At 42.5% G+C, this 12549-nt stretch overlaps 1 protein-coding gene across 1 annotated transcript in view; it reads left to right on the top strand.

Moving 5' to 3' along the window:
• Positions 1-11796, top strand: part of crata (carnitine O-acetyltransferase a) — a 29118-nt gene extending 17322 nt beyond the window's left edge. Inside the window, exons 9-13 of the mRNA XM_029647487.2 lie at positions 255-374; positions 2317-2439; positions 4226-4424; positions 9738-9875; positions 10482-11796. Coding sequence (XP_029503347.2) covers positions 255-374; positions 2317-2439; positions 4226-4424; positions 9738-9875; positions 10482-10697 — 796 coding nt within the window. The 3' untranslated portion in view covers positions 10698-11796. The remainder of the gene's footprint in view (positions 1-254; positions 375-2316; positions 2440-4225; positions 4425-9737; positions 9876-10481) is intronic.
• Positions 11797-12549: the final 753 nt, after the last annotated feature.

The following is a 12549-nucleotide window of genomic DNA, read 5'->3' as shown; positions in this document are numbered from 1 at the left end:
CTCATTAATTTACAAAACACAGTCTCTTCAATCACTCGCTCATCCCTGTCGTGCTGGCTTTGTGTAGAGCAGCAACAAATGAGATCTGCTTCTGTCAATCTTTGGCCAACTCTACTTCAGACATGTAAAATAATTTATTGACGTCAATGGAAGATTTGTGGGAAATGTTGATCTGCGCAATCGTGTCTGCAGGTCTAATTCCCTTAACAAGTACCATGAACTGAGGGTTTCCTGTCATGTTTGTGATCTACCAGGAAGAAGTCTGAGATGGTGCGTACCCCCATGGTCCCCCTGCCGATGCCTCAGAAACTACGCTTTAACATCACACCAGAGATCAAGAAGGACATTGAGAAGGCCAAGCAGAACATGAACACGTGAGAGTGTAGATACAGTTGAAGTCGGAAGTTTACATACACCTTAGCCAAATACATTTAAACTCTGTTTTTCACAATTTTTCACATTTAATCAGAGTAAAAATTCCCTCTTAGGTCAGTTAGGTTCACCACTTTATTTTAAGAATGTGAAATGTCAGAATAATAGTAGAGAGTGATTTATTTCAGCTTTTATTTCTTTCATCACATTCCCAGTTGGTCAGAAGTTTACATACACTCAATTAATATTTGGTAGCATTGCCTTTAAATTGTTTAACTAGAGTCAAACGTTTTGGATAGCCTTCCACAAGCTTCCCACAATAAGTTGGGTGAATTTTGGCCCATTCCTCCTGACAGAGCTGCTGTAACTGAGTCAGGTTTGTAGGCCTCCTTGCTCGCACACGCTTTTTCAGTTCTGACCACAAATTTTCTATGGGATTGAGGTCAGGGCTTTGTGATGGCCACTCCAATACCCTGACTTTGTTGTCCTTAAGTGATTTTGTCACAACTTAGGATGTATGCTTGGGGTCATTGTCCATTTGGAAGACCCATTTGTGACCAAACTTTAACTTCCTGACTGATGTCTTGAGATGTTTCTTCAATATATCCACATAATTTTCCTACCTCATGATGCCATCTTTTTTGTGAAGTGCACCAGATCCTCCTGCAGCAATGCATCCCCACAACATGATGCTGCCACCCCTGTGCTTCACGGTTTGGATGGTGTTCTTCGGCTTGCAAGCCTCCCCCTTTTTCATCCAAACATAACGATGGTCATTATGGCCAAACAGTTCTATTTTTGTTTCATCAGACCAGAGGACATTTCTCCAAAAAGTATGATCTTTGTCCCCATGTGCAGTTGCAAACCGTAGTCTGGCTTTTTTATGGTGGTTTTGGAGCAGTGGCTTCTTTCTTGCTGAGCGGCCTTTCAGGTTATGTCGATATAGGACACGTTTTACTGTGGATATATATACTTTTTTACCTGTTTCCTCCAGCATCTTCACAAGGTCCCTTGCTGTTGTTCTGGGATTGATTTGCACTTTTTGCACCAAAGTACGTTCATCTCTAGGAGACAGAACTCGTCTCTTTCCTGAGCGGTATGACGGCTGCGTGGTCCCATGGTGTTTATACTTGCGTACTATTGTTTGTATAGTTTAACGTGGTACCTTCAGGTGTTTGGAAATTGCTCCCAAGGATGAGCCAGACTTGTGGAGGTCTACAATTTTATTTCCTGAGGCCTTGGCTGATTTCTTTAGATTTTCCCTGATGTCAAGCAAAGAGGTACATTTTGTTCTGGAATTTTGCAAGCTGTTTAAAGAAACAGTCAACTTAGTGTATGTTAACTTCTGACCCACTGGAATTGTGATGCAGTGAATTATAAATGAAATAATCTGTCTGTAAACAATTGTTTGAAAATTACTTGTCATGCACAAAGTAGATGTCCTAACCGACTTGCCAAAACTGTAGTTTGTTAACAAGAAATTTGTGGACTGGTTGAAAAATGAGTTTTCATGACTCCAACCTCAGTGTATGTAAACTTCCAACTTCAACTGTATATACAGTACATAGAAAGATGTGTTCTAGTTCTATGTGTGAGAGCTAGCTACATAGCAGAGGAGGCTGGTGGGGGAGAGATATAGGAGGATGGGCTCACTGTAATCAAACATATGGAAACCGCACGTTTGACTCCGTTCCATTAATACCATTCTAGCCATTACAAGGAGCCCATCCTTTTATAGCTCCACCCACCAGCCTCCTCTGCTACATACATGCCTTGGTCCTGGAGGGCTACAGGGGGCCCTGGCTTTTTTTTCAGACCTTGGTTAAATATTATACAGGCCTATGGATATATTTCAGAAACATAGTTTGGATGTATTCAATTATGAATGAATATATTTGTATAGGCGTACCCTGTAATATTCTGCGTTGTGACATCTACCCCCAGAATGGTTCATGACCTGGATGTCAAAGTCATTGTTTTCTCCCACTTTGGCAAGAACGTCCCCAAGACCCACAAGATGAGCCCCGATGCCTTCATCCAGATGGGACTACAGCTGGCCTACTACAGGTGAGGATACGCATTATGCTAATTATGTTTCCGTTCTTATTTCAGTTACACTGCAAATAGTCTCGTGTAGCCACACCTCCAAAGTCACATTGTTGTCACGCCTCCCTTTGACTTTTAGAGAATTGTGTCTTAGTCAAAACGGTTTGAATGGAACGCTGGCTTTCAGCGGCAAGATTTTTTATTGGATGTTACATTTGAAGAACCCTCTCCCACATGCCATTGGTGCTCACTGCTGGTGCTACGTGTTATGTTATCATCACTGTTTTTAGACTGGGTAGGACACACTTTGCAGAGTTGTTCAGTATGCTAGTTTACAACAGTGCACAGATGGGAGAAACCCTGTAGGAAAAGCTGAATTGTGTTTTGCAAAAAGTGTGTTCCACACACAATCGACATTGATCAACATATTTTGTGATTTAATCAGTGATTTCCCGGCCATCCTCACACACTATTGCACATGCGACACTAATCTAGTAAGCACCTTTGATTTACAGCAGGTTCCCACCCCTATTTAACTATCTTTCTACCATTAACTTCCCCAGGCTTCACATTTAGTGAATCCTGGCTTCAACAAGGATACACTGCAAACACCTATGTCATGCCTGCATTGTTTAATAAAAAACATGAGCTGGCGCACACCCAGAAAGATGGTTTTGGGTGGAGGTGCTGTCTAATGGCGAATAAACTATAGAAAGAGAGTCACACACTCTATATAAACTCCCAATTTATTGGGTAAATCACAAACGTTTCGGCATCACTGTGCCTTCTTCAGGGTAATGTCATGAATACTTGAACCAGCTTATGATGACAAACAGTGCAACCAATGACAATAGTGAGGGGTGTGTCATAATTATTAAGTTAATTAGAATGAATTGAGTGAAACTGTTAAACAATAGTTTATGGCATATTAAATATATTAGCCTATTATTATATGCAAACATAATTATTGTTGGCCTCTCGGGTGGCGCAGTAGTCTAGAGCACTGCACTGCAGCGCCAGCTGTGCCACCAGAGACTCTGTGTTCGCGCCCAGGCTCTGTCATAACCGGCCGCGATCGGGAGGTACGTGGGGCGACGCACAATTGGCCTAGCGTTGTCTAGGTTAGGGAGGGTTTGGCCGGTAGGGATATCCTTGTCTCATCACGCACCAGCGTCTCCTGTGGCGGGCCGGGCGCAGTGCACGCTAACCAAGGTTGCCTGGTGCACAGTGTTTCCTCCGACACATTGGTGCGGCTGGCTTCCGGGTTGGATGCGCACTGTGTTAAGAAGCAGTGTGGCTTGGTTGGGTTGTGTTTCAGAGGACGCATGACTTTCTACTTCGTCTCTCCCGAGCCCGTACGGGAGTTGTAGCGATGAGACAAGATAGTAACTACTAACAATTGGATACCACGAAATTGTGGAGAAAAAGGGGGTAAAATTCAACAACAAAAAAACATACATTATTGTTTAATTAAATTTGACATATTTAATTGTTTCCTATTTCATTTATATTTGTTACGTGATATATTTGTTTGTTCAACCTTAATGCATAATAAGCATCATCAACAGGGGGAACATAGAAAGAATACATCAATTTATAAGACTTGTTCATAAAATAGAGAATTGTTAATAAGAATGTCGATATTCAGACCACTAGATGGCAATGTTTTTAGATAGGATATCCAGTAAGCCTCCTTTTGTAATAGTGGGATCTCCAGAGAGCAAAATATTCCCTAACCTAACTCCTACTAGCCTTAAACTGTATCAATGCAATATAACTGGGATCTCTCTCTCTCTCTCTCTCTCAGGATGTATCAGCGGTGCTGTGCCACCTATGAGAGCGCGTCTCTGCGTATGTTCAAGCTGGGTCGCACCGACACCATCCGCTCCTGCTCCATCGACTCTGCTAATTTCGTCAAGGCCATGGACGACCCAGCCAAACAGAAGATAGAAAAAGTGACCCTACTGGAGAAGGCTGTGAAAGCCCACCGGGCATACACTGACATGGTGAGTGAGTGCTGTCTAATAGAAAGGATAGATACCCGCACAACAGGCTTGGGGTCAATTCCCTTTAGATTCCGGTCTGACAAACAGAAACTCACGGACGACTAGTAAAGCTCAAACCAAGTTTATTCACCCACTGGGTCACACAGCTGCATAAGACAATGACATGTTTACACAAGTACATATGTAGAACCTCTACTGGGTGGAGTCAACTCCTTGCATATCTATCAAATCAAAGTTTATTTGTCACGTGCGCCGAATACAACCGGTGTAGACCTTACAGTGAAATGCTGAATACAACCGGTGTAGACCTTACAGTGAAATGGTGAATACAACCGGTGTAGACCTTACAGTGAAATGCTGAATACAACAGGTTGTAGACCTTACAGTGAAATGCTGAATACAACCGGTGTAGACCTTACAGTGAAATGCTGAATACAACCGGTGTAGACCTTACAGTGAAATGCCGAATACAACCGGTGTAGACCTTACAGTGAAATGCTGAATACAACCGGTGTAGACCTTACAGTGAAATGCTGAATACAACCGGTGTAGACCTTACAGTGAAATGCTGAATACAACCGGTGTAGACCTTACAGTGAAATGCTGAATACAACCGGTGTAGACCTTACAGTGAAATGCTGAATACAACCGGTGTAGACCTTACAGTGAAATGCTGAATACAACCGGTGTAGACCTTACAGTGAAATGCTGAATACAACCGGTGTAGACCTTACAGTGAAATGCTGAATACAACCGGTGTAGACCTTACAGTGAAATGCTGAATACAACCGGTGTAGACCTTACAGTGAAATGCTGAATACAACCGGTGTAGACCTTACAGTGAAATGCCGAATACAACCGGTGTAGACCTTACAGTGAAATGCCGAATACAACCGGTGTAGACCTTACAGTGAAATGCCGAATACAACCGGTGTAGACCTTACAGTGAAATGCTTATTTACAGGCTCTAACCAACAGTGAAAAAGTAACGAGGCGATATACAGGCACCAGTTAGTCGGGCTGATTGAGGTAGTATGTACATGTAGATATGGTTAAAGTGACTGCATATATGATAAACAGAGAGTAGCAGTAGTGTAAAAGAGGGGTTGGTGGGTGGCGGGACACAATGCAGATAGCCCGGTTAGCCAATGTGTGGGAGCACTGGTTAGTCAGGCTAATTGAGGTAGTATTTACATGAATGTATAGTTAAAGTGACTATGCATATATGATAAACAGAGAGTAGCAGCATAAAAGAGGGGTTAGGGGGGGGCACACAATACAAATAGTCCGGGTAACCACTCCGGTACCGCTTGCCATGCGGTAGTAGAGAGAACAGTCTATGGCTGGGGTCTTTGACATGTTTTAGGACCTTCCTCTGACACCGCCTGGTGTAGAGGTCCTGGATGGCAGGCAGCTTAGCCCCAGTGATGTACTGGGCTGTATGCACTACCCTCTGTAGTACCTTGCGGTCGGAGGCAGAGCAATTGCCGTACCAGGCAGTGATGCAACCCGTCAGGATGCTCTCCATGTTGCAGCTGTAGAACCTTTTGAGGATCTAAGGACCCATGCCAAGCCTTTTTAGTTTCCTGAGGGGGAATAGGCTTTGTCGTGCCCTCTTCACAACTGTCTTGGTGTGTTTGGACCATTCTAGTTTGTTGTTGATGTGGACACCAAGGAACTTGAAGCTCTCAACCTGATCCACTACAGCCCTGTCGTTGAGAATGGGGGCGTGCTCAGTCCTCCTTCGCCTGTAGTCCACAATCATCTCCTTAGTCTTGGTTACGTTGAGGGATAGGTTGTTATTCTGGCACCACCCAGCCAGGTATCTGACCTCCTCCCTATAGGCTGTCTCGTCATTGTCGGTGATCAGGCCTACCACTGCTGTGTCGTCTGCAAACTTAATGATTGTGTTGGAGTCCTGCCTGGCCATGCAGTTGTGGGTGAATAGGGAGTACAGGAGGGGACTGAGCACACACCCCTGTGGAGCTCCATGGTTGAGGATCAGCGTGGCAGATGTGTTGCTACCTACTCTCACCACCTGGGGGCGGCACGTCAGGAAGTCCCGGAACCAGTTGCCGAGGGAGGTGTTTAGTCCTAGGATCCTTAGCTTAGTGATGAACATTGAGGGTACTATAGTGTTGAACGCTGAGCTTTAGTCAATGAATAGCATTCTCACGTAGGTATTCCTTTTGTCCAGGTGGGAAAGAGCAGTGTGGAGTGCAATAGAGATTGCATCATCTGTGGATCTGTTTGGGTGGTATGCAAATTGGAGTGGGTCTAGGGTTTCTGGGATAATGGTGTTGATGTGAGCCATTACCAGACTTTCAAAGCACTTCATGGCTACGGACGTGAGTACTACGGGTCGGTAGTCATTTAGGCAGGTTACCTTAGTGTTCTTGGGCATAGGGACTATGGTGGTCTGCTTGAAACTGTTGCTAGGCAGGAACTTCAGTGGTGCCTCTCCTCTGTGTAGTCATGGCCCTGCCTCGGCCCACATTCCTCACTCCTGCCTAATCCACGGCTGTCCTACCTTATCTGTTGAGTGAAACCAGACCGTTGCCCTTCTCTCCATAGGATACATGAGATTTAACCATAAGATGTTCTGACAGAATGGAAACTTTCTCACTCAGTAGATTTCCATCTACTCAGTAGATATTACAAGTTAGAAGTTCGAATCCAACAAGTCAATTCAGAAATTAAACCATATTCCAAATGTTCCTAATTGAAAAGCACTGAGGAGAATTGTAATGGAATTGACCCCAACCCTATGGCACCCTATTTACTTAAGCTTCATCAGTGACAGAGTACTGCACTCACTAGTGCTGAGCGATTAACCGATAGTTAGTTACTGTAGGTAGTTTTAGTTTTTTTAAACATCTAATTGACAAACGTCAGTTTAATAATTTTAATTTAGTTTGTTTCTTTTTCTGTGAGCTCAATGCGCACATTGCGCTGTAGTTTCTGTAGAGATAAATAAGATCAAGCCTGAACTGGGCAATGTAGTAGGGAGGCCAATATTCCACATAGTTTAGCACAGAAAACATGGTAATAAACTACAATGACCATAATCCATTGCGTGCCCGCCTACTCATCCGGTCTGTGTGGAGATTATTATACCTCAGTGGTGTGGAGCAGACACAGAGAATGTGTGATGGAGAGGTATAGAAAGCAGCTACTTCAAGGTATCTCTTCCTGAAAATACGTGATCTAAGTGATTGATAGTTAGTATTCAGAAGTCATAAAAGTATGCCTTTTTTACTTTGAAGAATTACTAAAATAGTGATGTTGTCAGACAGCATAGGCAGCAACTCTGTAGAGATGAGATGATGACTGAATGAAATAATAGTCATCAAATTACACCAATGTAATATACACAACTGAAACATCCTATTAAAGTAATGTGAATAAATTATGGTTAATAAGGGATTAGCAGTAATGGACAGTCACTACCATAATTGTATTAATTGTTTTATTCTGTGTTCCAGCATTCAATCCGCATAGTACATTCAATATATATATATATATATATATATATATATATATATATATATATATATATATACACACACACACACAGTGGGGTAAAAAAAACTATTTTGTCAGCCACCAATTGTGCAAGTTCTCCCACTTAAAAAGATGAGAGGCCTGTAATTTTCAACATAGGTACACTTCAACTATGACAGAGAAAATGAGAAAAACAAAATCCAGAAAATCACATTGTAGGATTTTTTATGAATTTATTTGCAAAATATGGTGGAAAATAAGTATTTGGTCACCTACAAACAAGCAAGATTTCTGGCTCTCACAGACCTGTAAATTCTTCTTTAAGAGGCTCCTCTGTCCTCCACTCGTTACCTGTATTAATGGCACCTGTTTGAACTAGTTATCAGTATAAAAGACACCTGTCCACAACCTCAGACAGTCACACTCCAAACTCCACTATGGCCAAGACCAAAGAGCTGTCAAATGACACCAGAAACAAAATTGTAGACCTGCACCAGGCTGGGAAGACTGAATTTGCAATAGGTAAGCAGCTTGGTTTGAAGAAATAAACTGTGGGAGCAATTATTAGGAAATGGAAGACATACAAGACCACTGATAATCTCCCCTGGGGCTCCACGCAAGATCTCACCCCGTGGGGTCAAAATGATCACAAGAACGGTGAGCAAAAATCCCAGAACCACACGGGGGGACCTAGTGAATGACCTGCAGAGAGCTGGGACCAAAGTAACAAAGCCTACCATCAGTAACACACTACGCCGCCAGGGACTCAAATCCTGCAGTGCCAGACGTGTCCCCCTGCTTAAGCAGGTACATGTCCAGACCCGTCTGAAGATTGCTAGAGAGCATTTGGATGATCCAGAAGAATGTCATATGGTCAGATGAAACCAAAATATAACTTTTTGGTAAAAACTCAACTCGTCGTGTTTGGAGGACAAAGAATGCTGAGTTGCATCCAAAGAACACCATGCCTACTGTGAAGCATGGGGGTGGAAACATCATGCTTTGGGGCTGTTTTTCTGCAAAGGGACCAGGACGACTGATCCGTGTAAAGGAAAGAATGAATGGGGCCATGTATCGTGAGATTTTGAGTGAAAACCTCCTTCCATCAAGCATTTCAAGGTGCTGGAGTGGCCTAGCCAGTCTCCAGATCTCAACCCCATAGAAAATCGTTGGAGGGAGTTGAAAGTCTGTGTTGCCCAGCAACAGCCCCAAAACATCACTGCTCTAGAGGAGATCTGCATGGAGGAATGGGCCAAAATACCAGCAACAGTGTGTGAAAACCTTGTGAAGACTTACAGAAAACATTTGACCTCTGTCATTGCCAACAAAGGGTATTTAACAAAGTATTGAGAAACTTTTGTTATTGACCAAATACTTATTTTCCACCATAATTAGCAAATAAATTCATTAAAAATCCTACAATGTGATTTTCTGGATTTTTTTTCTCATTTTGTCTGTCATAGTTGAAGTGTACCTATGATGAAAATTACAGGCCTCTCTCATCTTTTTAAGTGGGAGAACTTGCACAATTGGTGGCTGACTAAATACTTTTTTGCCCCACTGTATATATATATTACGAATCTAAATTTTAAAAAAGTGATTATCTTTTAATAACCAAGCCGACCTAAAAAAATCACCATTCACTGAGCACTATCAGTCCCTTATAATAAAATACATTGAAATGTTTGAAGTGCACAAGTCAAGTGTGTTTGCCCAGTGTGTTTGGATCAATGATATAGCCTAAACACATCATCAATATGCATGAATATTAGATATAAATATGTATGTCTATGGTTTGGCTGTGTCCAGGCGATCCATGGCCAGGCCATAGACCGACACCTTCTGGGGCTGAAGCTGCAGGCCATCGAAGACCTGACCTCCATGCCTGAGATCTTCATGGACACCTCGTACGCTGTGGCCAACCACTACAATCTTTCCACTAGCCAGGTAAATAGCTATCTTATGGGACTTTTCATTGACGCTCATTGTTGTTTTCCGATCTGGCAACACAATATGGTGGCTGAACAACCATATGACAATGCAGTGACAGTGTTTTATTAAACCATTTTGGTTGAATTACTGCTAGTCTGACGTAATTGGTTGATAAAACACTGTGCCGTAGTGCTGAAGTACTCTTTCCTTGCGTGTCTGTCTGCCCTGCACGATTGGGACAGGTGTTGCCAAGCTTAACAATTAGCTATTGAGCTAATGTTGTCAGTAGCTGACACTTAGGGTCAGCCAAGTGTCATCTTGGTTAGCTCATTTTTATACCTACACTAGCAAGCTTAGTCATTAGAAGTTAGCTACATAAGGATCTAGCTACTGAAGCTTCTTAGGGGTTCTAGCTACTGAATCTACTCAGGGGTTCTAGCTACTGAATCTACTTAGGGTGTCTAGCTATTGAGGCTACTTAGGGGGTCTAGCTACTGAGGCTACTTAGGGGGTCTAGCTACTGAGGCTACTTAGGGGGTCTAGCTACTGAGGCTACTAGCTAATGCTCATACCGTAAGGAGTAAGCTTGCCTGCTCCTCCCTTCTTTCTCCTCCCCCAAAGGTGCCAGCCAAGACTGACTGTGTGATGTGCTTCGGACCCGTGGCACCCGACGGCTATGGCGTGTGCTACAATCCCATGGCAGAACACATCAACTTTGCCGTGTCGGCGTTCAACAGCTGCAATGAGACCAATGCGACCCACATGGCCCAGAGGCTGGAGGAGGCCTTGCTGGACATGAGGATGTTGCTGGAGAGCACCCCCAAGGCCAAGCTGTGAGAGGTAAACCAAGATAGACCTAGTTCAGGGTCAGACTAGGCTTGGCTGAACACTGCTCCAGACTTAGGCCACCACAGACTGTCTGATACAAGACAGCTTAAGACCGCTTCAGATGGTCCAAGGCCTATGCCACCATTGACCGCTCGCCTCAGACCTGGTTCAGAGCCCGGCCAGGCCACCACAAACTGATACAAGATTGATTAATACCGCTTCAGACCAGATTCAGGTGTTTTAGCTAGTACATGGTTGCCATCATTACAGTTGCGGTTTGGTGTACAACATCAGTTTGATGGCGTGTTGTTTATATGACAGATTGAAAGATTTATTGACTGCAATATTAAGACTTAAATTCACATTCATTGTTCATCCAAAAAATGATGCAGGTTTACTTGTACAGATCGAATCGTATTCTTTGTATTGCAATCATCATTGTGGATGAGCCTGTGGCAAAACAATAGCCTGGTCCCAGATTGATTTCTGCACAAGACCATAGGTGTTGGCAAGACGGCACAAACAGATCTGGAAACAGGTTAGCAAAAGAGTTTGAGGAGTGGAGTGGATCACTAAAAATAGATTGAATCATTATGGCTATGTTTAAATTGTGTATAATTAAATTAAGAACAGTATGTTTGAGATTGTAGCAAATACAGTGCATGTTATTTGGAAGAGCCAGTGTTTGAGTGGGATACTGGAACTTTGTACCTGCCTTGCCTTCTGGGATTTCCTTTTAATTTTTTTACACTAATTGTGTAAATACCAGTGTTGGTGAAGCTACTCAAATATAGTTTACCAAGCTACCAATTACTTCACACTGGAAGAAGGTAAGCTACACTAAAGTTACCCATAATAAAACTATAGTTACTTTGAAAAAGTAGTTCACTACATCCAAACTACTTTGTGAATAAGTATATGTAAATACTGTAAAATGTAGTTAAATTACTAGAACTATGTGTAGTTCACTACTCCTCAACACTGGTAAATACAGACATTTGAATTTTGAAGGTACTTGTGTGTCTGTCTGGGTTCTGAATGCTGTAAATAGCACTGGTTATGTACTTAATGCTGGTTATTAACATTAAACAATTGTTTGTAAAAATCATCCAAGTTTCAAGTCTGGTATATGTACACTCAAATTTTCTGAAATGTTTTAATAATTATATATACATTTTTTGAAATTCCAAAAACAAACGTATACATACAAGTAACAACTTCACAGACAGAAAAACAATGACTCCGTCGTCTGTCCCCGCAGGCTCCCATCCCTAGTGCATGCCTTATTGTTTGCCACTTGGCCTTAAATTGTACACATTTGTTTTTCCTCACAATAGAAAATCGAATGAGTTATTGAAATATTGAAATGGCATGGGCGCCCATGCTATTTAAATAATAACTTATTTGATTTTCCATTGTGTCAATGATGGCAGATTGATTGACTTCGAAGTTTTTTGGATACATTTATATCAAAAGAATAACATTTTAAAAGTAGTATGAAAGCTGGTTTGAGTAGAAAGGGAGTTCCCCCAACCTTCTTCACTGAGCTATGCTGACCATTTAGATTAGAACCATGGGCAGCACCACGCCACTTCATAGGTGTCAAGTTCCCGTGTGTCTAGGGTTGTGTTCCCCTGCTGAAACGTTGCTGACACATGCCAAGACATGTATTTGACGTATCAGCTAACCACATCATATGTTATGCGTTGAAGACGACTGGGGGAAAAACTAGGTCAAATCATGACGTTAGTGATTTTCACGTCGGAAAGTCGGAGCACGAGAAAAGATGCCTGCATTTCCGAGTTGGATGACCATTCAAAACTATTTTTCCCAGTCGGATCTTGTTTATTCCCAAGAGTTC

This window comes from Oncorhynchus nerka, linkage group LG4, assembly GCF_034236695.1.
Source record: "Oncorhynchus nerka isolate Pitt River linkage group LG4, Oner_Uvic_2.0, whole genome shotgun sequence".
NCBI classification, from domain to species: Eukaryota; Metazoa; Chordata; class Actinopteri; order Salmoniformes; family Salmonidae; genus Oncorhynchus; species Oncorhynchus nerka.
Note: the sequence above shows the minus strand (reverse complement) of the source record. Positions and strands in the feature narration are given on the sequence as shown.